The sequence below is a fragment of the Lissotriton helveticus genome, chromosome 12, assembly GCF_964261635.1.
Source record: "Lissotriton helveticus chromosome 12, aLisHel1.1, whole genome shotgun sequence".
NCBI lineage: Eukaryota > Metazoa > Chordata > Amphibia > Caudata > Salamandridae > Lissotriton > Lissotriton helveticus.
In genome coordinates this window covers 38796608-38824338 of record NC_136073.1, presented here as the reverse complement: position 1 = coordinate 38824338, position 27731 = coordinate 38796608, and the positions used below count along the sequence as shown (strand labels likewise).

Sequence of the window (27731 nt, the reverse complement as noted above, 5' to 3'; positions counted from 1 at the left end):
ATGATATGACTTGATGAAAAATGATCACCCTTAATCCATGTTGTATGAATGGACACATGTCGTGTGTGTATGAAACTATGAGAGAATGTTTGTGTGTGACTGAAGCGCTGACTCAACTGGTCAAAGGACCGAGAATGCAACACGATGGTGCCCCCCTTTTCCTTTTTCTCAAAGCATGTCCCCCGTACCCGACCTAATGTTTGCCCGTCCTGAACCGCATGCTTTCAAAATACTAACACAGACCCGCGATGTCTTGTATCGAGTAATGCGCTGAATAATCTATCTTAAATACACGGCCGGCCCCTATGTCGCACGTGTACTATCTAACCTATTATTGCGCATGCATGTATGTATGTATCTCTCTCTCTCTCTCTCTCTCTCTCTCTCTCTCTCTCTCTCTCTCTCACTCTCTCTCTCTCTCTCTTCCGAACGACTAGCCCCTAAATTGGCAAACCGCCACCCCTAGCACACCACCCAATTGGCTTCAAATACCGCCAGTATTTGCACAAAACTTGTCTTTAAATGCAATCACCCCGAGACCGTGTCATTGCCTCTCCTTTCTGCTAAATTAACGAACCCGAGAGTTGGCGATGAGGGAAAGGACAGGTAAGACGACTGAGGTTCCCTAATCTGACCCACAATAAGGGAACTACATGTCAGCGGCTCCTATGATGAAACAAAATGCCTGAGAATACGCGACTCTCCCAGTCCCGAATTGTCGCAATACCCAAACAGTAAAAATGATCGAAACATCCTCATATTCCAGGAACGCCCCCTGTTTCGTATCAGCTGCCCCAGACGAGAGTTATTAAACTGTCCCTCACCCCCGGTCGTAAGAGATGGGTCTACTTACGCCCTTACCACAGTTTTCTATGTCCCTAGTCGTTTCCCATAAGACCCCTGTCTTTTCTAATTTAGTAATCAGGCCATAAGAGGCTACATAGGAACCAGGATGATGTTTTACAAAGTTAAAGGATTAGACCGAAGCGAGGAAAATCATTGCAATAAATACCGTTGGAAGCGAAAATGTTTAGTTGAAAGGCAAGATGCATTGATAGAATGAAAAATGTTTAGCCTATGTTCGTCCCTCAGCAAGATACCTATTAGTACCATGTTAATAGCTCACAACACCCTTTATAAATATACAGCCCTAGAGAACGGTATAGCTTTGTCAGGCTTGTATTACGAAGGTGGGCCTCCATCAGACGAACGGTCGTTACTGTAATAAATAGTTGTGAAGGAAAGTCATAGTAAATCCAGCAGGCCCACCATCGATCATTTACATGTCAGTTGTGAACCCTAATATAACGGACGTTTCCATTCTCCTGCCTGGAGCTGGGAGAGAAATAGACTATGTGATTACCTTCCTCTGCCAATTCTCTAAAGACTGTCTTTTCAAACTCCTTCAAGGGTACGACTGTCGGAGGAAAGAAGGACCGGATGTGGGAGCACGTGGCCTGACTACAGACTATGGAACGTCTGCGACATTGGCCAAGGCGAGACCGCGACAGACCGGAGTTGCAGGACGAGGCACTATTTCCGACAAAAAGAGAGGAGAGGGCTAACCTGATGCCCCTGCCCAATGTTCAAATGTGTGCCGAAAGGTCCCCGCTCCCTAAACTCGGTCATGAGCCCGCCTACCTGAAATTTTCCGTTCCCCTAGTCTGTTCCCGATCTGGCCTTGCTCCATCCCCCTTTTTCTCCGACCTCCCCTATGGACTATTTATACACTCTTCTTCTATCTGAACTTTTTGACTATCGACTCCAAAAGACACAGGGCGAAAAAGACCTTTTCGACCAGAAATGCAAGGAAAAGGTCGTGCCCTGCAACACGGGACCTAGAATAGAGCTGGACCCTTAGCTCCACCGCCGGTGCTCCACAGCGCCAACAAAAGACGACAAACAATACTGAGAACTCATTAACTTCGAACATTGACACCCTCAATCATCGTTTCTGCTACGTCTCATTTCTCTCCCAGCCACCATTGTATTGATTATGCTCCAACCAAATATATACGGAGCCTGTATATAATAACCTGTCAGTTCACATTATGCAATGTACTCACTGCTCCCACTACAGAATCGTTTTTGTATTACATTACTATGACTTTCCTGCTAACAAGTTTATCAAAGTTTATCAATAGGCCCGCCTCCTAAAACTAGAGATCTTAAATGTAATGTTTACGACTCCTTCACCTGGGTTCCTACTGTTTTTTCTTATGCCCACCATAATAGGCCTGAATAGGAAATAGACCAGCAAGATGTCTTGAATATGTTAAAGGGAGGACTGTGGAAAATTAGTACGGTTTGGTAAACATTATCTGCGCCATCTTGCCTTTTCCCCTGATGCCACACTTTTGTCGTGCGCGCCCGCCATTTTAGGTGCCTCGATCAGGACCATCCCTTTTGAATGCCGCTGGCCCCCCCCCCCAGCATAGCCCTTCGCCCTCACCAAGCCTGCACGCTGACCAACCCCCTCGCTCGCACATGCTTTGGGTCATAAACCCCTCTTCAGCGCAGCTCTGCCTCAGAACCCCACCCTGTTCCCAGCGCGACACCTCCCTTCATTCCTTTTCATGATCCCAGGCCCTTTGATGCAAACCCCCTTTTTCCTGTGTGCCCGTTTGTCTTCCTCGTTCCCAGGCCGACACCTAGCTCTGCCGATACTGTTTATTGCCCCTCCCCGTACAGTAGGAAGGCTTCCCTCATCAAAGGACCCCCGAGCTGATCAAAGCCCCCACCCTATGCGATCCGATCAAACCCCCACATTCCGTGGATCGGCGGAATGTCCAGCTGCGCGATAATCATCACCTGTTGTGACCGGGGTGGGACTTCCACTGTAAATGTGTGTGGGAACGGGCTTGGAGCGGGGATTCCGAGAATGTCTTTCCGTACATCAAAGCTTCGCCATGAATATGTAATATGTAATAAAGTAATAAACCTGGATATAAGAGGCCAGGCCTCAGGGATGCGGTTAGAGCACCTCATGACGATACCTGCTGTCTGATTTGCTGTGTTCTCCTCCGGAGAGAATAAACCTTGTTTCCTGCTTTCCAGTCTCCAGCGCCTGCCTCTTCATTGATTAATAATTTGTGGGTTACAGAGGCAATACCGCCGGGCAAATATCGATTGTCCCCGACCTTAGTTTCTACAGATGCCTTTCCGCAAAACACTGCTTCGGGGACGTTTCAAGAAAAAAAAAAAAAAAAGGAGGGAGGTCTCCGACAGAGGCATGTTCCGATAAATTCGCTTAGATATAAAAAGGCACGGATTAGTTCACACTGGTGAAGTGAACCACACCTGAATAAAAGCGTCAGCTCAGGCCCCCTGCCCCCACTCAATCTGCATACATTAATGAGCCGGCCCAGTGAGAGAAAAGGAGTGACACCTCCGCCCCGTTGTTAAAAGGGAGGTAATGGACGCCCATCTGCCTCCAGAAAGGCCACTCAGGCCCCAACCGGGCTGATGGGGGCATCTGAACAGCACAGAAACTGCCCAAATCAGCCCCCAGGCTGCCCAAAAAATCGGCCCACTGCTGGAACTCGGATACCGCCCCCCCCACCGGCATTTACCAATCAGACCCCGAGGAGCAGCTTGGGAAATCACTGACACTACACATTTTCGAGCGCTCAAACTACCCCTTCCAAATTAAGAGCTTGAGACTGGTAACCCTCCCTCCTTTCCGCCCCTGTACCACCCCCCCTCCCCTTTCGGTTAAAGTTGCTACATTTATTATGCTTTCGCTATGCACCTTGCAATCTTGCACAGTTCTTTACTATCCGGTGCCACAATAAGGCCTTAAAGCCTGGAACGAGATAGGTTAAGACTGTACCACATTTGACTATTTCACATGATGACTGTCTCAAGCTCTGAGAATCAGCTAAACAATGTAAAAGTGCACGATAAGTGTGCTCACTAAACTGTATTGGTGAAAATGTTCAATAAACAATTAAAAGAAAAAAAATGCGGTGAGTGTCTGTCACGGAGCTTACACATGTTCCAGTAGCGCACTGCCAGGATTTTCAAAGGGTGACCGGGCTCAGTAAAGAAGCGAAACACAAAACTGCAGGATTACAAGGACCACGAGCACTCCAATGGGCCGGTTACAGGTGGCCCGTCGCGAATGCAATAATCTGGCCCGGGGGTGTTCGGAATGTTCCAAAAGCGATAATTACCACACACTCCGGGTCTTTGGGGAATAACCTGCGGATGTTGGCGATTACAACAGCCAAACTGTCAGTAAATCCAAGGCAACTCCCAGCAGGTTTGACCCGCCGACACGTAACCAAGGGGCGGTCTTTAGGGCACCTCGGAATTACCAATACAAGAAGCACCATATGTAAGTGTCTGCCCAAAAGGGGCTTTGCACAGGGATTGCAGCGGTCTGGCCTTTATGAGACAACACAAAAAGGGGCTACAAATGCACCAATTAGGCTCCTGACACTAACTTAACTCCCAGCCCAGTCGCAGCATTGCTATTATAACGTATGCAAAGTACACAACACGCTCGTGCCTTTAAACCTGAGACAAGCGAAACACCCCCACGGCACACTAGCTAACAATACACAGACTGACCCACAAACACAACACAAAATGGCGCAAATCCTGATTTAGGCACGTTGACTAGATGAATGTACTCACTCGATCGTGTGTACTTCGTGGCCGAGGCATGGACAAGCCCCCGCCCTCCTGGAGCCTCTTCTGGGACTCCAGGGGCCACTGAGCCCCGCGCGCCGCCAGCGCTTGGATACCCCGAGTGATTCGCCGCGCTATATCAATCCGTCGATTGGTGGGAGGGGTGGAACTTAAGATGTCACCGATAGCTTGTCTGGGGCGTTTCCAGTCTGCTTGGGTTTGGGTGGGGGTTACTTGGCGCTGATAACAGCTCAGGGTTCGTTAAATTCCGATCCCTCAGCAAACAGCACAGAGGATGAAATGCGGCGCCGTGCGGCACGTACTACACGCACACCCACACCTGGCTGTACAACAGGACCGACGGGCTGGAACTTATCAGGGGACAAGGTCAGGACAAAAGACAAAACGTGAGAGAAATGGTGCTCCAGATCCAGATTGTACGTGTTATGCCCCATTTCCAAGTGAAAAACTTGGCACGGGCGGCACTTACCCTCCAGACGCACCCCGTGCACGGTGGGAATGGGATGAGAGGCTAGTACTTCCCCGCCCTCTGGTCACTGGGGCCTGTGTGTGCAATGAAATCATATCTTGCGGCTGCACCCGCACCGCCTCTGGAAATGAATGCGTTTTTATCAGCATGTGAGCACACGCTTCGACACACACACGGCGCTGTGCTTTGTACTTTCATTTAATCGAATGCGAGTTTTAGTGCCTCGAGCGCAGTTCTGAGTGATGTTCCGTCTACAGACCCAGGCAGAGCACGCGGTGGTGAAACAGCTCACTACAGCCGTGTATCTCCTGGTCACGCTGCGGTCTCCGGCTTCTCCTTCCGGCCACCACTGGTGAACGCGGAGTGCACCAAGATCACAACGTGGGCAGCTGAGAGCGGCGCCTGCACTGGCTGCTGCTGTCCATGGTGGGGGCACATCACATGCCACTGGTGCTCTGCTGCTGCCCCCTGCAAGGAGTACCTTACACACATCCACTTGTTCTTTGTTCTTTCGAATTCTAACGAAAACTAGACCCCCCAAACTTCATTTTGTTCAACCCCAGATAGGGTGACCAACCGTCCGTAAATTTCACGGACAGTCCGTAATTTTGGCCGTCTGTCCGTTGTCCGTGAAGGATTCTTTAACGGACGCCATTTGTCCGTAATTTTAACCAGGCACAGCTTCCACCCACCTCCCTTCTTGACACTGATGCTGTTCCAAAGCTCAGATACCCTGCAGCATTGGAGACGCACAGCGGGATGGCAACCATCACACCTTCAGCCCTTGATGAGCTGTTAAGAGGTGCTCGAAGGTGACTGAGAGGGAGGGGCAGCAGCTTCAGGAGCAGGGGCATCTATTCAGATGCAAACAGCCCTGAATGCGTCTCTGCTATTTAGAAAGGGGGGCTCACACATTCCATTTCTACCCAGGGCCCCAAACATCCTAGACTCTGCCAGATTACACAGAGGCAGCACGTGGTTCTCTCTCGTCACCGAGCTTAATTACTGTCACTAAATTGTAAGCAAATCTCGGTTCTTCAAACATGCAGTCTATAATGTAATACAATTAAGAAATGGCACAATCGCACCCACACTGATTAACAAAGGACAATCAGTTAAACCAGTTCTTAGAGTATCTCCTGTAAGTACTGTACATCAAAGTGGGGGATGGCATTTTGGTCAGAGAGCCTGTCATCTCGTTGTCTTGTGCAGGAGGGGGCGAGGAGCCCAAGATGATACTAGAATACTACATGCCCACCCCTGTGTCCACTCTGGTGGATCCTGGTCCCCCTCCTGTGATGGCTCCTGTCCCCCTTCCCCTCCGCCTGTGATGGCTCCTGCCCCCCCCTGTGAATGCTTCTGTCCCCCCACTGTGGTGGATCCTGTCCCCCTCCCCCGCCCCTGCCTGTGATGGCTCCTGTCCCCCCCTGTGGTGGATCCTGTCTCCGCCCTGGGTGGCTTCTGTCCCAGTCCTGGAACGGCCCCTGCAGCGAGGGTGAAGTTCTTGATGGGCCTCTTCTGAAAAGGGCTCAGCTCAAATTAATATGGAAAGGTGGGCGGGTAAGTAAGTGAAGGGATGGGTGGATGGCTGGATGAATTAGTGAAAGGGTGAATGGATGAATGAAAGATTGAATAAATGGATAATGAGAGGATTGATGGATTGATGAGTGAGGGGAAGGATGGATGAGAGAAAATGTAAATAGCTGGATGTATGGGTGGAAGGGTAGCTGGATGATGGATGAGGAGAACGATGGATGAGGGGAAGGATGGATGGATGAGGGGAAGGATGGATGGATGAGGGGATGGATGAATGGAGGGGAAGGATGGATGGATGAGGGGAAGGAAGGATGGATGGATGGATGATGAGGGGGTGGGTGAAAGGATGGATGATGAGGGGAAGGATGGATGGATGATGAGGGGAAGGATGGATGGATGGATGGATGATGAGTGGGTGGGTGAAAGGATGGATGGATGGATGATGAGTGGGTGGGTGGATGGATGGGTGGGTGGATGGTGGGTGGGTGAAAGGATGGATGAGTGCATTGGATGGTGGGTGGGTGGGTGAAAGGATGGATGAGTGGGTGGGTGGATGGTTGGGTGGATGGTGGGTGGGTGGATGAGTGAAATGATGGATGGATTGATGGATTGATAAGTGCAAGGGTGAATGAATGTACGTATGAGTGAAAGGGTGGATGTAAGGATGGATGAGTGAGTGAAAGGGAGGGTAGATGGACAAAATGATGAATAGATGTGTGAAGGAGTGAAATGATAGATGGATGAGTGATAGGGTCAATGGATGGATTCATGAGTGGATGAGCAGATGGATGGGTGGGTGGGTGGGTGGATGGATGGAAGGAAGGATGGCTAAGTGAAAGGGTCGATGGAGAGAGAAATGGAGGATGGATGGATGAATAAAAGAGTGGATGGGTGGAAGGATTAGTAAGTGAAAGGATGGCTGGATTGGTGAAAGGGTAAATGGCTGGATGGATGAGTGAATGGATGGATGGGATGAAGAGTGGATGGATAAGTGTACAGATGGATAGGGTGAAAGGGTGGATGGATGGATAATGGATGGATGAGTGAAAGGATGGATGAAGGGATGGATGAGTGAAATGATAGATGGAAGGATACATGACGGAGAGGTTTGCAAATGGTTGAATATGTTTGGAAATGGCTGGGCTTAATTATATACTATTGCGCGACCTCTGATGTGTCTGTAAAACTTACCTATTGTCCTGAAGTTTTGTCCTGAATTTTAACCCTTTGTCCTGAATTTTTACACTCACCGTCCTGAATTTGCACCAATGCTAGTTGGTCACCCTAACCCCAGAGGTCAAGCGACCCACCCCATTTCTGGACAGAAAATCTTACTGTCTCTAAAGGGAGCAGTAACCACTGGAAATTCACTACGCCATGAATTCTGAGCTGCAGCAGAACTACAGAACAACGCAGCTGCAGCACAACAACTGCACAACTGAGCTGCAGCACAACGACTGCACAACTGAGCTGCAGCACAACGACTGCACAACTGAGCTGCAGCACACAACTGAGCTGCAGCAGGACTTCTGCACAAGTGAGCTGCAGCACACAACTGAGCTGTAGCACAACGACTGCACAACTGAGCTGCAGCACAACGACTGCACAACTGAGCTGCAGCACAACGACTGCACAACTGAGCTGCAGCACAACGACTGCACAACTGAGCTGCAGCACAACGACTGCACAACTGAGCAGCAGCACAACGACTGCACAACTGAGCTGCAGCACAACGACTGCACAACTGAGCTGCAGCACAACGACTGCACAACTGAGCTGCAGCACAACGACTGCACAACTGAGCTGCAGCACAACGACTGCACAACTGAGCTGCAGCACAGCGACTGCACAACTGAGCTGCAGCACAACGACTGCACAACTGAGCAGCAGCACAACGACTGTACAACTGAGCTGCAGCACAACGACTGCACAACTGAGCTGCAGCACAGCGACTGCACAACTGAGCTGCAGCACAACGACTGCACAACTGAGTGGCAGAACACAATTGAGCTGCAGCTGGACTTCTGCACAAGTGCGCTGCAGCACACAACTGAGCTGCAACACAACTGAAATTACAGCCCAGAATAATTAATATAACTTTAATCGACCTTCTTGGAAAATACTCGCCAAATGGTACATTTGAAGCTTATTGGGCCAAACCCCCTCATGAAAGTTGGACGGGCTTTGAAGGCAGTTCTGAAGATAGACGCGGTGCAGACGGACATTGCCCCAACCCCACCGTACTCACAGCAGGAGGGCTGCAGGGGCGCTCACGTTAGCGCCTTCAGGGGCAGGCGGGGTCCTTGTGGGCAGCAGGGGCCGGGCCCAGGGAGGCGCGAGGGCCGGAGGAGGACGCCATCTCTCGTCAGGAGCCTGGCCCGGCCTGGAGCCCAGGGCTCTCCGGGCCTCTCCAGGGCTCGACCTCACTGCAGAGCCGGAGCCAGACTCCCTTCACTCGGACTCACTCTGGGCTGCGGTTTCCTCACGTCACTTCCTCTCACCGGAAGTCACCTCTCTCTCAATGGCACGCGGATGGAGACCGGTACGTCACTACCACCCCGGTGCACGAGCCCATAATGCTGCCACCATAGGCAGCAGCTGCCTAACCCCGCATGGGCAGACGGGCACAGGATTTCCCTCCAACTGTCGCCTGGGAGGAAGTGGTCACATCACTCTGCTGCTTGCTTCGGTGCAAGAGGCCGCTGTGTCAAGGCAGGCAGAGGGCCTTGACTGCACTGCACAAACGACCCTGCCAACTGAACTAACAGAAAACTCTAGGCCTCCCCTCCCCTATGCAACTCCCACCCCATAACACTTCTGAAACTTATTATTTACATTTCTTAAACGCATAGCTACCTGCAGGCAGGCTGGCAACTAGAGCCAAATTTGGGGGGGGGGGGAGGGTAGCTGAAAAACGATTTGTGGGGGGGCTAATTCTCCCAGCCATAACCAGAGTGGCTGTAAAACGGGGTGAAATCACAACAAAAGCCACATTTACAAGTAAACGGTCTTTTAAAGACCTGTGAAGTACTTGGGTGCGGCAGGGGCGGCTTTAGGCTCATGGCGGCCCTGGGCAGGGAGCGTAGGTAGGGGGCCCCGGAAGAGGGGGTCCGGGCGGGGCGGAGGCCAGTGAAGAGGGAGGGTCAGGGTGTTTGGAATCCCTGCCAGGGGCCGCCATGCAAATATGTATCCATCCTCAGAGGATTATTATATTAAGGATATATATTGGCGTGGCGGCCCCTGGGGATTGGTGGCCCTGTGCAGGTGCACAGCTTGCACATGCCTAAGGCCGCCCCTGGGTGAGGCTGCAATTAGACGTCGCCAGCCGCGAAGCTGTCGCAGCCCGGTCTGACGCACATGACAGGGGGGGGGGGGGGCTGAAGCCCCTTGAGCCCAATGGGTATTGCGCTCCTGCCTGCAGGCGTCCCAGCGCTAGTGACAGCGAGCAGACAGAGTTTGAGAAGTTAAGAAACATATTCTGGAAAAGCCAGGGCTTCAGTTGCTTCCGAAAAGAAAGATGGAGGGCCGTTGAACGAAGATGAATAAGAAGGGCGTTCCATAATCTAGAGGCGTTGTAAGAGAAAGTACAGCCCCTGGAGCAGGAGCTCAATTTTAGGGAGGTTCAAGCATGATGCACTGCTGCTTTTGTTACTAGGGGGCAATATTTCAGCACTGAAACAAAACCAGCCCCCACAACTGCAAAACCAGCCCCCACTACTGCAAAACCAGCCCCCACTACTGCAAAACCAGTCACCACTACTGCAACACCAGTCACCACTACTGCAAAACCAGCCCCCACTACTGCAAAACCAGCCCCCACTACTGCAAAACCAGTCACCACTACTGCAACACCAGTCACCACTACTGCAAAACCAGCCCCCACTACTGCAACACCAGCCCCCACTACTGCAAAACCAGTCACCACTACTGCAAAACCAGTCACCACTACTGCAAAACCAGCCCCCACTACTGCAAAACCAGCCCCCACTACTGCACCACCAGCCCCCACTACTGCACCACCAGCCCCCACAACTGCACCACCAGCCACCACTACTGCAAAACCAGCCACCACTACTGCAAAACCAGCCACCACTACTGCACCACCAGCCCCCACTACTGCACCACCAGCCCCCACTACTGCAACACCAGCCCCCACTACTGCAAAACCAGCCCCCACAACTGCAACACCAGCCCCCACTACTGCAACACCAGCCCCCACTACTGCAACACCAGCCCCCACTACTGCAACACCAGCCCCCACTACTGCAACACCAGCCCCCACTACTGCAACACCAGCCCCCACTACTGCAACACCAGCCCCCACTACTGCAACACCAGCCCCCACTACTGCAAAACCAGCCACCACTACTGCAAAACCAGCCACCACTACTGCAAAACCAGCCACCACTACTGCAAAACCAGCCACCACTACTGCAAAACCAGCCACCACTACTGCAAAACCAGCCACCACTACTGCAAAACCAGCCCCCACTACTGCAACACCAGCCCCCACTACTGCAACACCAGCCCCCACTACTGCAACACCAGCCCCCACTACTGCAACACCAGCCCCCACTACTGCAACACCAGCCCCCACTACTGCAAAACCAGCCACCACTACTGCAAAACCAGCCACCACTACTGCAAAACCAGCCACCACTACTGCAAAACCAGCCCCCACTACTGCAACACCAGCCCCCACTACTGCAACACCAGCCCCCACTACTGCAAAACCAGCCCCCACTACTGCAAAACCAGCCACCACTATTGCAAAACCAGCCCCCACTATTGCAAAACCAGCCCCCACTACTGCAAAACCAGCCCCCACTACTGCAAAACCAGCCCCCACTACTGCAACACCAGCCCCCACTACTGCAACACCAGCCCCCACTACTGCAAAACCAGCCACCACTACTGCAAAACCAGCCACCACAACTGCAAAACCAGCCCCCACTACTGCAAAACTGGCCCCCACCCTTCCAGCCCAGCAGGGAAACGCCTGATGCCCACTACAGCCAGTCCCACTGACTTTCACCTGATCAGCGCCACAGTTTTGCTTCCTCCGCTTGCCCTTCAGCGACAGCTACTTCCACAGGAGTGTAACCTTCAAATCCGGCAAGCCCCATTTTTATCCCTATTGTACGCACCAGAGTGGGCGGTGCACTTCCTTCCAGAGGAAAGCGCGGGAATAAAGTTCCCCCTCCAACGTAACTCCCATTCTGAATAGAAAGGGTACAAGCTGAATGTGTTTGGATGTTTTTAGTTTTTTTTTTTTTTTTTTTTTTTTTACTTTATTAGGGGTCATAAATCACTCTGAATGCCATCCTGTCATAGCACGATAATTGTCAATGTATAATTGGCATCATAAACCTAAGTCACCCCCTTAGCCTACATGGTCATCATGAATCCTGCCATAAATCGAAAGCAGATAGTAGAAAAGCGGACTTGTCATTCGGTCATAAATCACACCATAACTTATTCTGTCGTTTATTGCTGTCAACTCGAGCCTTTGAGCTGGAGCTATACCATCTGTCTGAGGGATAATTCCAGAAACTCTTTTAGGCCCAACTCGCTACCTTCGCCTACTCTGTGTGGTCAGCTGACCTGTGGGCCTGGGTTGTGAGTGCCGTGTTCTGTGCCCCCCATCTCTGACCACCTTACCCTGCCGTAAGGCATCCCAAGCAAGGTTGGTACCTGGTCTGCCACCCCGGCGTAGTCGGGTATGGCCTTTCAAACCTCCTTAACCCCTTCATCGCGGGGCTAATTCCCCCGCGGTGTGGTGGGGGAAGGGGAGCCATGCGCGACGCTGCGATGCTCGTGACGAGCTCAGCTCATCACGCTGCATGGGGGCTGAGCTTGTCATGAGCACGCAAGGTGTTAAGCTCCATTTATTTCACTCCTTTCACCGACACGATGCTCGTGGGCTTACGCCCTTGGACAGCTCCACTGTTCCAGTTGTTCTTCCTTTGCTGGTCCCTGCCAGCACCATGGCTGCCCATAGATTGGAGAAAAACCAAAGGTGATGATGGACGGAGCGTTGACAATACAAACACTCACCCCCAGTCAACTGATCTGGGTTTAATCCATCACCGTTCTTTAGCTCACTCCGCCACCCCAGTTCAGACATGGCCATATGCAAATCAGTCTGACCCCGTGCCTCATGGGAACAGTCCAGCCCGAACTGCCAAGCCATGTCTTCCCTGGACCGGAATCAAGCTTCCCAGGACCGGTTTCTGGCATTACAGCCGTCTTCAGCCCGGCTTGCTTGAATCCAGTGGCAAAGTGAGCAAGGGACTCACGTCTGAGCATACCCTGCCAACTTAGGGCGAACAAAGAAAAACCAAGGGGATGATGGACGGAGCGTTGACAATACAAACACTCACCCCCAGTCAACTGATCTGGGTTTAATCCATCACCGTTCTTTAGCTCACTCCGCCACCCCAGTTCAGACATGGCCATATTGTCAATGTATAATTGGCGTCATAAACCTAAGTCACCCCCTTAGCCTACATGGTCATCATGAATCCTGCCATAAATCGAAAGCAGACAGTAGAAAAGCGGACTTGTCATTCGGTCATAAATCACGCCATAACTTATTCTGTCGTTTATTGCTGTCAACTCGAGCCGTTGAGCTGGAGTTATACCATCTGTCTGAGGGGTAATTCCAGAAACTCTTTTAGGCCCAACTCGCTACCTTCGCCTACTCTGTGTGGTCAGCTGACCTGTGGGCCTGGGTTGCGAGTGCCGTGTTCTGTGCCCCCCCATCTCTGACCACCTTACCCTGCCGTAAGGCATCCCAAGCAAGGTTGGTACCTGGTCTGCCACCCCGACGTAGTCGGGTATGGCCTTTCAAACCTCCTTAACCCCTTCATCGCGGGGCTAATATCCCCGCGGTGTGGTGGGGGAAGGGGAGCCGTGCGCGACGCCGCAATGCTCGTGACGAGCTCCGCTCATCACGCTGCATGGTGGCGCTGTGCTCATGACGAGCTCAGCTCGTCATGACCATGCCCGTTTCTGTAGAACGCTCAGCACAGCAGTGGAATTATCCCCACTTGGGAGCGCCGCGGCGGTTATGAATAGCTCAGCTCGTCATGAGCACAGCGCCACCATGCCTCATGACAAGCTGAGCTTGTCATGAGCACGCAAGATGTTAAGCTCCATTTATTTCACTCCTTTCACCGACACGATGCTCGTGGGCTTACGCCCTTGGACAGCTCCACTGTTCGTTGTTCTTCCTTTGCTGGTCCCTGCCAGCACCATGGCTGCCCATAGATTGGCCCAGAAATACCTCTGCTCCAGCCTCTGAACGGTGCAGCCCTTCCTCACTGCAGTTTTTCGAGTGCACCCCTTGCCTGCTCGTCGTTTTTGGCATCCTCAGTGATACCTGGTGTGCTTGTGCCCAATATCTAGCTTTGCTCTGGCCAAAAGGCCCTTGTAAGAATTGCTCTGCGTCCCCAGCTGTGCTGCGTGCTTCCCCGAAAGACTCAAGCCAGTGACTCTCTTACTGTCTTTTGCACATGGGTGCCTCTGTGCTTTCTTGGGTGCAAGGGTGCGCTTTACCAGAGCGCACTCCGGGTAGGTGAGGAACCACTCGAAATATGCTCAAAATTGGGATACCCCATGGGTATGGCTTGTCAAAGTATATCTCCCCTCAAATTGGAAACCTACAAGGCGGTAGCTCTTGGGGCGCACTGGCAGGAGCAATAACTTGGTTTCATTGTCGGCCTTTGCCATTAAGGCCCCCCCGCCACCCTGCTGCTTGCACTAAATCTATAGCATCCTAAACGAATGCATAGCCAACGACGCAGACCTCAGGGTTTATCCTATCATTCGGCATCTCCCCCTCTGGAAAAGACAAGTGGTGTATTAGTCTGTATTGGCCTAGCTCCTTCTTGGGTACCACCCCTAGGTGGAAGTCACCAGGTCTTTGGGGCCCTGCACCCAGGGGGCTTTCTACCCTGCTCAGTTCTCTCCCTTTCAGAATCTTTTTGTGCACTATCGCATGGCGTTGGAGAGCTGAGCGAAGGTTCCAGACTTCCCCCACCCTGATGTGTCCCATCTTTGGAGCCTTCCTCAAAGCAGTCGCCTAGTAAGTGTGTATCTGCTTTATTGTCATATTGGTCAGCTAGCTGTCTTCGGCTGTGTGTATTGATGGGTGAGCGGGCTAGCTGAAAGCTCCCCCACCCCAATACCTCTTGATCTTAGCATCCTCCAGTCTACTTCCTTCTCTTGTTTTTATCTCTGTCACCTTTACCATTTTTGCAGTCTGCTCCTGGGTGGCATTCCAATCATTTTTACAGAGGATAACAAACATTACAATTATATTTTCAGCTGTACTGTTTCTACAATGTCAGTGTGCGGTCTCGAAAAACACCACAGCTGTGGAGTATAAACCTATTAGATAAATCCATTTCTGAGTGCCAGAACACCTCAGATGCAAAATAATTACTAAATAAAATTAATAAAGGCATTGCTGACTTCTAGCACAAAGTCTATCATTTAAAATACTCCACATAAATGAAGGATATGGAAACCTGATTTTTAGAAAGGCACACCCACAAGAACAGATCTTGAGTACTTACTGAGGCAGTTCTAAGAAAAGAGATATTGGTTAATGACAAACTCTAATAACAGTAAGGAACGTTCTCTCAACACTCCAGGCAATCAAGGGGCTCTTAATACTGGGAATCAGCAAAAACTTTTATGGGGGAGGAAGAGAAGGGGGAAGTTGAAGAGGACGTGAGGAAGAACATCAAGAATTCTACAGGGAAAATACATTCTCAAGATAAACTGTGATAGAGAATTTACAACATAGGATTCTTGTATTTAATGTATCCAAATATTCCATTGATAGGATGGTGGTACCAGGTAAGGGTCTGTCTTTTTTTCCTAGATGCAAGTGTGATAGTGTGTACATGAGAATGTATGTCCAGAAACTTTTTATGAAAATCTGACACTGCATTTTTTTCCCAGTGAAAATCCCCAAGATGGTATTTCTGACACCACTGACCTATGGAATGTCTCCATTTCCGTACCAGCATCTGCCACAATGCTGGTTGAGGTTATAGCATTTAAAAAAAAAAACTTCTTTAAATCGGACCTAACAGCATTGAAGGCCTCAATAAAATCATACGCCAAATCTTCTCCCGTCTGCCTCCAGGGAGACCCACTGCCTCTGCAGTTCCTGTTCCTGCAACCCCGATCAAAATATGATGTGTTTTATATTAAATAAATAATATGTACAACAAAATTGTATGTTAAAGACTTCATGCAAATTATGGGAATTTTATAAAGATGTGATTTAAGTTGACAAATTCCTGATCACATTAGTTGTCGATTTATTGTACACAAATACTGCACAAAGCCAAGGACTAAAAGTTGTTGAACTGGTTTTCAAAATTCCGCAAACACAAGGAGATGATGGACGGAGGGTTGGAACTTTTAAGACACTCACAGATTTGGGTTGAATCCAGCCCCCTGAAAGTTCCTACAGCATTTATCCTGGATGCAGTAGATTTAGTACTATAAAATAATATCCTTCTGTTTCATGACTCATTTTTTGCAGATAAATGGGTACAGCAATGGGCTGTACCTTCATCCCAAACCTTGCTATCCTCTTTATGAGTGGTTTTGTGACAAAATAGGTACAGAGTGACCTGTATCCTTTTATGTGGCAATCAGCAAAACTGGTATCCATTTAGATACTGATGACATATTTTGGCTCTGGTGTGGAAGAGTTAAAACATTTTGGGCATTGGCTCAATAAAATGTCTAAACTTAATATGGACTATTACTTATAACAAGAAAAAAAATGGATTTCTGGACTACTTGATCTATAAGGGTTACCTTGTACAAGAAAAAGACAGACCAAAACACACACTTTTATATTTGTTGCACTACCATCCCTGAACTTGTGTGAAAGTCTCCTTTTTGGCAAACTAATGAGGATTTAAAGGAACTATTATGAATCCAAAGAAAATGTGTACAATGCTCGTCTACGGGAGATATGCTGGGATATTAGTTCAGGCAGCTAGAAAGAGTTTAGTAGCCGTTCACCCTAAATTTCGAAACTGGAATGGCATTGGTGCAGAAAACAAGGACAAAATATCGAATCCAAAATATGGACAGGTAAGTAAGTATAGATTCCATACGTAACGCCACATAAATATACCTACACAATATAATATCCTCACAGTATGTAGATGTGGAGATAGGAATAGTACTTCTATACATGCACCTTAAATGTTTCATAACTCAATATTTTTCCTCAATATTCTTGTACCACGATATTCTGAGACTCTATATCGAGCAGTACAACCATCTGGTACATATCTTGCAAAACCCATTTTGAAAAAAAATGAGTAAAAAAGCAAAAACACTTGGTCTGTTTAAATATCTTTGGGCAAAAATCAACCTTGATGAAGTAATAAAACAACATTGGGACATGCTAGATATTCACAAAAAATCTGGTTGAACAACCTCCATTCTAATTTGAAAGTAGTTCGACGCTACCCACTAGACTGGTTGGAGCTCAAAGGCTCCTAAAAGCAAACATGGTCTATTTATGCTTACTGGGGATTGGCCAAAGTAAACAGAGTCCACAGGTGTGGGACTTGTCAGGCCAGTCAATTGACAAAGATCAGCTGGGAATATACCTTCGGCAAGTACACAGTGAAAAGACTGCAAGATGGTCAAATTTGTGTATGTGATAGTCTTCAACAAAATTAATATTCTAGGCAAAACAGCTTAGTAGGTACGCTAATGCATCACTCCACCTAGATTGAGAATTTCAACATAGATTGAGAATAAGATGTCAAGCCATAAATACCCAAGGGGTACAGCCGAAGCAACGCAAGTGCAACCACACTTGCCTGAATAACGCATGTAAGGCAGATAGCCGTCTAGTGTTCAGGATGGGTGGGGAGAAGAAGAGGAAGCATCAGAATAGCAAGGTCCGGATGCGGACAGGTAAGTTGGGCTGGGGCGGGATAAAGGGGGAGTTTCTAGGATTGGGGCAGTTTTAGGGTTTGGGGAGGGGGTATCAGGGTCGTTTTTTAAATTGGGGGCTGTGTTTTAGGCTTCAGGGCAGAGAAGGGGTTGGGGTATTTTATGGACAGCGTAGGGGTACGTTTTAGTGCTCAGGGCTGGGTAGTTTATAGTAGGAGGCAGAGTTCTAGGCCTCTGGGACGGGGTAGTTTTAAGGGATGATTTTAGGCCTCAAGAAAGGGGGACGAGGTAGGGGGTTAAAATTTTAGGGCGGGAAGGTCGGGTAGTGGCGATCTTATCCATGCATACCCCCTTACCATTCATGACTTTACAATGAAATTGCATAGTAAAGGTATTCGTGATAAAGGAATGCATGGTTAAGACACGTATGTGGTTCAGGATGCGTGGTCGAGGCACACATGGTTTTACCCATGCGTGCCTATGTCCTACAGCTATACTCCCTTAGTGGCCCACAGCAGGCATAAGGGCCACTCGCTGGAAGATCTGTATTGGACGATCTTATTTAAGGCTGAATGGAAGAAAAGGAGGGAAAGTTGGATAAATGACAGAGAGGCTCGATACGTCACGATGTTAAACTCAGTAATAAAGGAACTTAGGACCAGATATGCAAATCTTTTTAATGGTCGCAAACCTTACATTTCGCTAAATCAAAGTGTTTGCACCTGCTAAGAAGCATTTTTGGATTTACTAAATCCATTTACTGATTTAGAAGTGTCTTTCCAAATCTTTAAACCGGCTCAGAAACGGATTATGAATCACAATTTGTAAGGAGCATGGTGTGGGTGTCCATTCTAAATCGTGATTCGTACCCTATTGGCTTGCGACTGCAATTCAGTTGCAAAACATTTTAAAGTTACAGACTCTCAAGCTGGGTTGCTAAATGATTCGCAAAGGGGAAGGGTCCATTGTTGGGAATTGAGGTACAAGTTTCAGGGGAAGTAGGTACTGAAAAAACCATAGGTTTCAAGCCTTATATAGTTAGGAATTAGCATTTAAAAAACCTTTGAAATTCACTGTAAAAACCATAGGTTTCAGGAGTTATATAGGTAGGAATTAGCTTTTAAAAAACCTTTGAAATTCACTCAAAAAACTATAAGTTTAGTGGTGTTATAGTTAGCTGGACATTTTACTCATACAAAACCATTGAAATTGCTCCTATATAGTTAGTTGTACTAACTATATTTCGCGCACCCGCAATCCACTGCTGATGATGTCACATATTAGATCATTCATGACATGGTCAGTGACATCACTGATGACATCTCAAATGACATCACTGATGACATCACTGATAGCCTGGCTGAAGAAGGGTGACATACCCTGAAACCGGTCCCAGGATGCTTGTTTCCGGTCCAGGGAGGACCTGACCTGGCCTGGCAGTTCGGTCTGGACTGTTCCCATGAGGCACAGGTTCAAGACTGATTTGAATATGGCTGGGGCCAAACAGGGGTGGCGTAGAGGGCAAAAGAATGATGGATTTAACTCAGATCTTTTGACTGCGGGAGAATGTTTGCATTGTCAGCATTCCGTCCATTATTTGTTTGCTGTATCACAATGTATGCTGCCAGAGTCAGCAGCCAAGGTGAAAGGCAGGTCTGGTCATGAAGTATGATTAAAGCAGCTGTTTTAAGCAACAAACGGAATGTTGCTTTTCTTGCTTCTGCTGTTATGTAATAGCTTACATTGACGAGCAGAGAAAAAATGCTTATTTTATGCACTCCTTAGATAGAGAAAAGCTAGGATCCTTCTGCATATTTATACACCTTTCTACCTACTGCAGTTTTTTTTACTGATATATTGAACTGTTTCTAATTTCTATGTGCACCAAATATCCTATAGGTTTTTGACATGTTTCATTTTGCACTAGAGATTTTTATTTTCATTCTTCATGTTTGCAAACATACTCGCTCTTTCATATAAAAGAGCTATGCACCAAGGTTTTAAATGGTTTGTGGAAAATGGGATGATGTGACCATTAAGCATGGGCGGATTTTGCGGATCCACGATTCGCGGATTAAGCGGATCCACGGATCGTGGATCCGCAAAATCCGCGGATTTAGCGGATTTGCGGATTTGGGGGCGGGGCTTCATCGAGTGTGTGGGCGGGGCCAAACGGACGGGGCTTCCACGCGAGCGCACATGCCTCTTGTGTGTCTAAAAGGTCAGAGACCGATCAGAGCAGCATCACAGCGGATTATCGATGGTATATTTGGGAAGAAGGCACATCTGCCCAGCCTCCCAACGCTCACGATTTTTTTTGGGCTGATGAATGAGTCACTGCATTTGCGCTTCAACTAGTTCCAGCGACCAAGTGTGTGTTACTATGCAATCGCGCCGAAGTGCGCAGGGGTCCCTTGAGTGAAATGTCCATCATAGTGGGTAAATGGCGGGAAGACGGTGCACACCTCGAGTGTGTGGGCGGGGCCAAACGGACGGGGCGTCCATGCGAGCATGCCTCTTGTGTGTATAAAAGGGCAGAGACCGATCAGAGCAGCAGATTAATTTTTGGGCTGATGAATGAGTCACTGAATTTAAGCTTCAACTAGGGCACATGCTTTATTGATATCTGCAAGTGTTTCCTGTTGAGGTTTATTTTTTTGTGCCAGGACCGTCGTGCCCGAATGAACCCTGCCCTTCATATTTATTCAAGAAGAGTAAAGACACCACCGTTGAAATAATTTACGATGGCGCCGGCAAGCTGCCAGCGCCATCCTGCAATAGTTACTTAATTAGCTTCAACAGGAAGCTCCAACTGTTAAAATAAAGCAGGCGCTCGAGCCCCTGCTGTATCTGATCTATTAGAGCTTCCTGTTGAAGCTAATTAAGTAACTATTGCAGGATGGCGCTGGCAGCTTGCCGGCGCCATCGTTAATTAGGCTCGCCTGAACTTTTGACCGCAAAATCCGCTCCGATCGCGGATTGCGGATTTTCGGTAAATCCGCGAGAGTTCGCGGATCGCGGATTCACAGAAAATCCGCAAAATCCGCGATCGGAGCGGATTTTGCGCTCATGCTTAGTGACCATGCATTATATGGGATAAAGTACCCCCTGGCGAACATAAGGATATTGTAAGTCACCATAACCGTATAAAGGAACTTGATGTTTAGCTTCATTCCTCTATATGGTTATGGTCCTCTGTGACCTGAAATATCCTTATAAGGCATGGAAGGGGGTACTTCATCATATCCTATGCTAGTATTTGCTAAAATTGTCAAATTCAATGTAGTGATGGCTAGGTTAGTCACACATTTAATAAACAGCAAATGGGAAACAGGAAGCAAGCAATCCAAGAGCATACCCTCCCCTTTTCAACCGTATACACAAACAAATGGCTCTCTAGAGTGAAGTAAGAAACCCTTTATGCAGTGTAATTAAACTAATGTCCCATCTCTCATAATTATGGATTTTTTTAGGGCTCTGAAGTCCGAAACCATGGATGTTTAGAATTGAATGCCCCACCCACCGATAGGTGGCACGCTTCACCACCATGCCCCTCCTCACACTGTGCACCAGTGTGGGGAACAACCTTGATACAGGGAGCTCTTTTGACCCGATTCCTTTTGGATGTAATCCAGAGGTGTCGGATAGGGAAGAGAAGGGGTAATCCATATCCACAGTAATAAGATGCGCATCCATTATGGGGCTGGTCTTGTGATGGTTTAGGCTCCATACCGGTTCAATCCTGTATCTGGGGGAGAAGCCAGTATGTAGCTTAACTCAGCAGACTTCACGGTAAGGTGTAGTCTACGTTCAACAGAACTACAAGAAAACAATGCCTTTTATCACCCCCATCCTTGCCACAGAATATGCAAAGGACGACAGCCTCTTCAAGTCCTGAGCTAATTCAAGACTTTCCAATGGCGTGTCCTAGGAGGTCAGCCGAGGTGAGGCTAAAACGGAGAAAAGGGCAGCAAGCACGGTGCTGTGCCTTAGCAGACAGCTGAGTGTTGTTTAAGCGCCTTGAGACCCTCACGGGTAAGTAGCGCGCTTTATAAGTACTCTGATTGATTAATGAAAGAGGCTACTGCTGCTGTGCAGAGGCTGCTCTGAAACACTGCAATAGATAAAATTGGTCTCGCATTTGTGCGAAGAGAACGCTGGCCAAGCACGGAAAGATTGTTTGCTCTTACAGGCGTGGTGTGACGGACTTCATAAATCACTGATTCAGACTCCAGCCATGATATATCTAATTAAAGCGTGCACTGAGTAAACCGCTAGCATATGTAAACGGAACGGATATTTTAGAGCAAGGCCAATTGAGAAATAAGTTATAGACAATACGCCATCTTCCTGGTTCGTAATAATTTAAAAAAAGTTCTCTTAAAAGCAACAGAAAAGCAATGCAGGTGTGAGGAAACTGTACTTGGCTGGTGCTCCTCGGTGAAAAACAGAAGTCCTGTATCGCTACATAAACCAGTTAGGAGGCAGCAAAGAAGAGCGACACTGTCCTGAACCAATGGTAAGCAGCAGGCGGGAGCAACGTCCTTTATCGAATAAACAGGTCTTTTAGACAGCGCATGCGCGCCGATAGGCTCGACCTCAAAATGGGAAACAGACACCCGCATGTGGCCACATGTAATACTCTACTTTTCTAATGTGGTTACTCTGTCCAAATGGATATTATTTCTATCCCAGGGCTGGTTCGTGCGAGGGGGCGGGGATGGGGACTGCCTGGGCTTGTTCAACTGAAAGAGGGGACGAGGTCATGTGATAATGTGTCATTGATTTGGCCCTTGCTTCACGTGAAGATGCTTGTAATCAACACAAAAAGGGGCAAGTTTTATGTCTCTCAAAAATGGCAATAAATAGCATATTGCACTGAGCAGATCTGCATGGATGGCAATGCCATTCTGCTTTTTCAGTGCTTGATGGACGTCAGCGGTGGATGTGTAGCCTGTAGGATAGCTCAGCGAACTAAGCTCTGGCAGCTGGTATTTGCAGCTCGTAAAATGAAGTCGTGATTAAGTCGTACACGGCTCTGAGGTTATGACGACGGCAAAAGTTATGTTGTGAATATCGTATGCCCCTAGATTTAAGCTTGCTTGCAACAGAATAGAATACATGTATCACAGGCTTAAATGTGTTCAAAAGAAGCTAGTGAGACGTCCTATGTATGCATACTATAAGTATCTGTGGGTCCAAAACTGGATTTTAAGTTCCTAAAATGAGTGTAATACGGACAATGTTTCACTGTCAGGGCTGAACTATTGTAATAAGTTTAAATCTAGTTAACTTGGTTCACTGAAGAATCCTTTAGAAAATGTAGGGGACATCAAAACACCATAAATATACATTTACTCAACATATTTCCAAAATTAAAGCTTTCTGAAAAGCAGTAAAAAAACTCTAAATGCAATGTTAGTGACCAGTTAACATGTTCTCTGCAGCAACTGGGATACCCTGTTTCACTCCTTGTTATTTGTTTACAAATATTGTCTTCTGGTGTGTTTTGGTCCGATGGAAATGAGTGAGGACTAGAAGCAATAATTTGGATATAGACATATACGTAAAACATCAAAAAGCAACAATAAACGCATCCATAAAACAGCAATAATCAGTGTGAAATGCAGGCAATATACACAACCGCAGGAATCATAGCCGACCTCCGCAGGATCTACAAGTGGATCCTGACCGAAACAAGAAAAACGGTGACACATGCCCACGTCTGCAGCAGTCTGGACTACGGCAACGCACTCTACGCAGGAATCCCAGCCAAACATCTACGACGACTACAATGCATCCAAAACACCTCCGTCCGACTGATCGTCAACTTCCCCCGCCCCACCTAAGAGACCTACACTGTCTCCCTGTCAACAAGAGGATCACCATCAAGCTCCTCACCCACGCACACAAAGCACTCCACAACGCCGGACCTGCCTACCTGAACAGCAGACTCCGCTTCCACATCCCCACCCTCCAGCTCCGCTCCGCCAGCCTCGACCTCGCTGCTGTCCCCCGCATCCAACGAACGACCTCCGGCAGCAGATCCTTCTCCTACCTCGCCACCAAGACCTGGAACACCCTCCCTACCCACATATGGCAGACCCAAGACCTACTCGCCTTCAGAAGACTCCTCAAGACCTGGCTCTTCGAGCAGTAGCAGCACCCCGCTCTCCCCTCAGCGCCTTGGGACCCTCACGGGTAAGTAGCGCGCTTTACAAGTACTCTGATTGATTGAAGTACTTTAAAGTACAGTTCAATGCAAGGGGTAACCAAACAATGACAGAGAAAGAAGGTGACATACCACTAACTATTGCTCTAGTAGTCTTGTGGAAATAAAGGTAAAAGTTCCAAGTAAACAACACCATGTGCTAAGTGTGCACAGCTATCCAGTTTGTACAGCCAGCTGGGTCTGAGCAAAGAGTTTTTCCCCAAACGTTATATGCTTGCCGTATAAGTCACTGTACAAAACTGGACTTTACCACTGTCAGTGTGCTGGTGAAGACCGAATACATTCTTATTCTCACCGAAACGGTTTGCGCCAGCATTTCCTTACATCAGCACAGACAGGCACACTGGGAATGCGGACCTTAACCAAAGTTTTACATCGGAAACAGAAGCAAATGTAAAGGTTGCAAGATCGCCATCACACAGAAAAAGCACACAAGGGCAACACACCCAAGCTAAGCCCCTAGATACATTGAACCAAATAAAGTTCAAGACTCTCAACCGACTTGAAGCAAAGATTTGTCAGACCCTGGGCTGATTTGTGAATAGAATTAGGATCAGTCACTTTCACCCCAACCTTAGATTTTACTACTTAACTGTAGCCCTTGTAAGGCAGCTGGGGCCGTAATATACAAGTAGCCCGGGGGCACAACGGTGTTTGCACCGGCTTTGCACACCAGGGGCACTTTTGCATTACAAAAGGGGGCGCAGACGCTTGTGCAGCCCCTTCTGTAAAGCTGATAGCGCACTTAAAGTGCCAGCGCCCTTTTCAGAGCCCCATGCAAATGAGGGAATCCCTTTGCCTCTGCGCCCGTGCTGCATCACAGACACAGAAGCAAAGAAGCTGTCAAGAGGCGCACTGACAGCGCACCATTTAAAAGGTGACGCCCTATCAGTTCACCCCCTTATGGCAGCCCACTGGAGGTGTGAAAGAGGGCTCCATGACTCTCCTGGCATCCCCTTCCAGGTGGGTGATGTCACTCGCTGCACCCACCCGCAAGGGGATCTATCTTCCCCGTCAAAGTGCAGGCAGGTTGCTGCTTGCACAGTGCAATCACAGAGCAGCTCCAAGCAGTCACTCCATTTTTTTCACATGAATGCGCTGCGCCCAGGGCAGCGCGGGTTTGTGGCTGCCTTAGGGGGCAGCGAAATCATCATAATAATGTGCATTTTCCCACATTGTGCCGGGTGCACCACTTAAAAGGTGCGCCCGGCACAATGAAGTAAGTGCGCTGCATGTGTAGTACAGCCGCTGGGGTCTACCACGTCCACATTTAGGGTTCCAACCTACATTGGTGTATGCGAGATACCTGTGGGAGGTGGCTAGCCTGTCTTGGGCCAATGGATTCTGGAGCTTTTGCTGATAAACAGCGGTGGAAAGATTTGTACACCATAGTCCAAAACACAACAAGCTTACGAGGTACAGAATGGAATAGTTCCTCACCCTCAATTCAGCTCTTAAAAGTTGGAGGAGCATTCCTTCAGGCAAATCTGGAAAGCATTTTAGCACAAAAATCGAGGCTCAGCAACCTCCCACCCTAGAAGTGTGGGAAAACAATTTAGATTGGTGTATGTTTAGGGAGAAAACGACATATCTTGCGAGGGGACGCCCTGGAAAGTGGTCATTGGTTTGGGGGCCTTGGAATAGTTACAGAGGGGAGATTTGTACACCACCCCTGAAGGCTGCCCTTGATGAACCCCCCTCCGGGTGAGGTTCCTCTAAAATCTCAAGATTTGTTTATCCTGTGACCCCCTGATGTATGCTCGGCTGCTTTAAATGACCCTCTGTAATGTGATTTTTTCCTGATGCTTTCTTTCAATAAAAATAATTATCAAAAAAATAAATAAATAAAAAAAAATAATAAAAAAAATCTCGATGCTCCAGTTTGTATGTCCCCCCTATAACGAGGCGGGGTGCAAGGCTCCCACTTCGAATTTTGCACAATAAACCACCATTGGAGCAGGCATGGGGCTGCCAACCCTATACTGCTGGCAGCTCTTGTGCTGCAGTATTTTGGGATATCTGATGAACAGACATGAAGCACATCATTCCAACCTCTGACCTCGAGATCATTCTTAAACTAATACCCAGCACAGAACCACCCACAGGCAAGCAAGACCTTTATATGCACAGACACCGGGTCGCCCGCACTCGCCAAATGTGCTTTTGGCGTAGGATTTTACCTCAATTTACAACCAACATTTAGCGCTATTTTCTTAAGGCAAAATGCTGCCTGTTGAACCAAGAAACAGCGCTAAATAAACAGAACACAAACAGCGGCCGCTCACAAAATGCGCTCTCGCAGTAGGACTGTTCACCCGAATTACTCTTAATTATGCTAGCAGGTGTAATTGTCCAATTATCAGAAATTCCCCAGCAAAGAGTGATGCGGAATTACCAAAATTACTCCGGGGTAATCAAAATCCTCCCCATACCCAGTTAAAATGTATTTATTCTTCAGCAGAATCCAATATGACCACGACCCCCTCCCCACACTTTTGCCCCCAAAGCGAGGTAAACTTTCTTCTCTCCATAAAAGGGTACGAGTATTTGTATAGCGCTTATTACGCCTCCCGAAGAAGTGAAGCACTTTACAGACTGGTTGGATGCTTCTCTGTGGTAGGTCCCTCTGTCTGTCGATTCAAGACAACCAGATTCAAAACTACAATTCCCATAATGCACGTACCTGCTTTGTTGAAGCCCAGGCCTGCACGTGTCATGCTGGGGCGGCGAGGCCCTTCACGAGATGTGACGGGAACTAAAAAAGGTCTCAGAATGAAAACTGTTTTTTGTCGAAAGCCTGGAGCTGCGGGACACAATAACGCGAGGGGGGGGGGGGGGGGGAGAGAGAGAGAGATAAAGATTTGCCTGGGAGGGGACACGGGCGCGGCGCAGGCCCCCGAGGTGAAGAAAGGCCCCGACCCTTTAGGGCCCCTCAACCCGTCGAGGGTGAGAAGTTGCACCGCTAGGGAGGGAGGGTGGAGTGGGCGAGACACAACCTCATCAGTCAGTGCCATGCACCCCCGGGGGGTCCTTCACCTCCCGCCGGATGAGGTTACACCGAGCTCCGCCTCACTCTGAGCACAACACCGCCCCCGGAGTACCAGGGCCGGCCTGAACCAAGAACAACCCTAGTTACTATAGCCACACTGCAGGGGGCACAGGCAGGGGGCAGCTGGGGCACCCCACTCCACCCTGCCCATGATAGATAGAGTGTCCAGATATTTCCATTTCACTGGGACACCGCTGTTTCGATTCCTAACCTTTGTTTACATATCGGTGCATTCTGGGAGTTGTAGTCTTTGGTCATTATTTAATTTGTTTATTTCAATACCAAAGTATTTATTTTAGGGAGCACTGGCAATCCTAAACAAATGATCACTGTAAATAACATATTAAAGTTAATTTTGAATCTTTAAATATCATCTTGTAAATAATTCCAATCATAAAAATACAAAACGTAAAATGCAGTAGTTTAATTTCTGTTCATTGTAAATGTAAACTGGCATAAATGAATCGTTAATAATCTAACTAAATATGACCTCCATCTGCACATATTGCAAATATTATTTCCAAGCGTCTTTAACACTTCAAACAGTAGGAAGTAAACAGTGGATACTAAAGCAGCTGTAATGACCTAAAATAAATTATTGGTAAAATTAACTGACACCACAATGAGTCAAGCAGATATTCAAATGACTTATGAAATTCAGAGTGAGGATTTAAATGTTACCCTTTACAAGCACACAAAAAACGGACCAACAGCGTCTCGCAACAAGGAAGAGCGAAGTCCCGGACTGGAGTAACGGTGTCCCAGGACTGGACGCCACCTGAGCTCCCAGCTCTGAAGGACCCTCTGCCTGCGGCTCACCTGCCTCACGCCAGAGGCGGGGC

The 27731-nt window shown here is 48.3% G+C and overlaps 1 protein-coding gene across 4 annotated transcripts in view; it reads right to left on the bottom strand.

The window, feature by feature from the left end:
- Window positions 1–27731, bottom strand: part of LOC144798526 (beta-1,3-galactosyltransferase 5-like) — a 255786-nt gene that overhangs the window by 227652 nt on the left and 403 nt on the right. Inside the window, exon 1 of one of the 4 annotated variants that reach the window (XM_078669449.1) lies at window positions 26524–26652. The exons of 1 other annotated variant lie outside the window; for it this stretch is intronic. In XM_078669449.1, the coding sequence (XP_078525575.1) occupies window positions 26524–26557 (34 nt within the window). In that variant the 5' untranslated portion in view covers window positions 26558–26652. Of the gene's footprint in view, window positions 1–4641; window positions 4646–8909; window positions 9220–26523; window positions 26653–27731 lie in introns of those variants that run through there. 2 more of the 4 variants (XM_078669451.1, XM_078669452.1) reach the window with 2 other exon arrangements.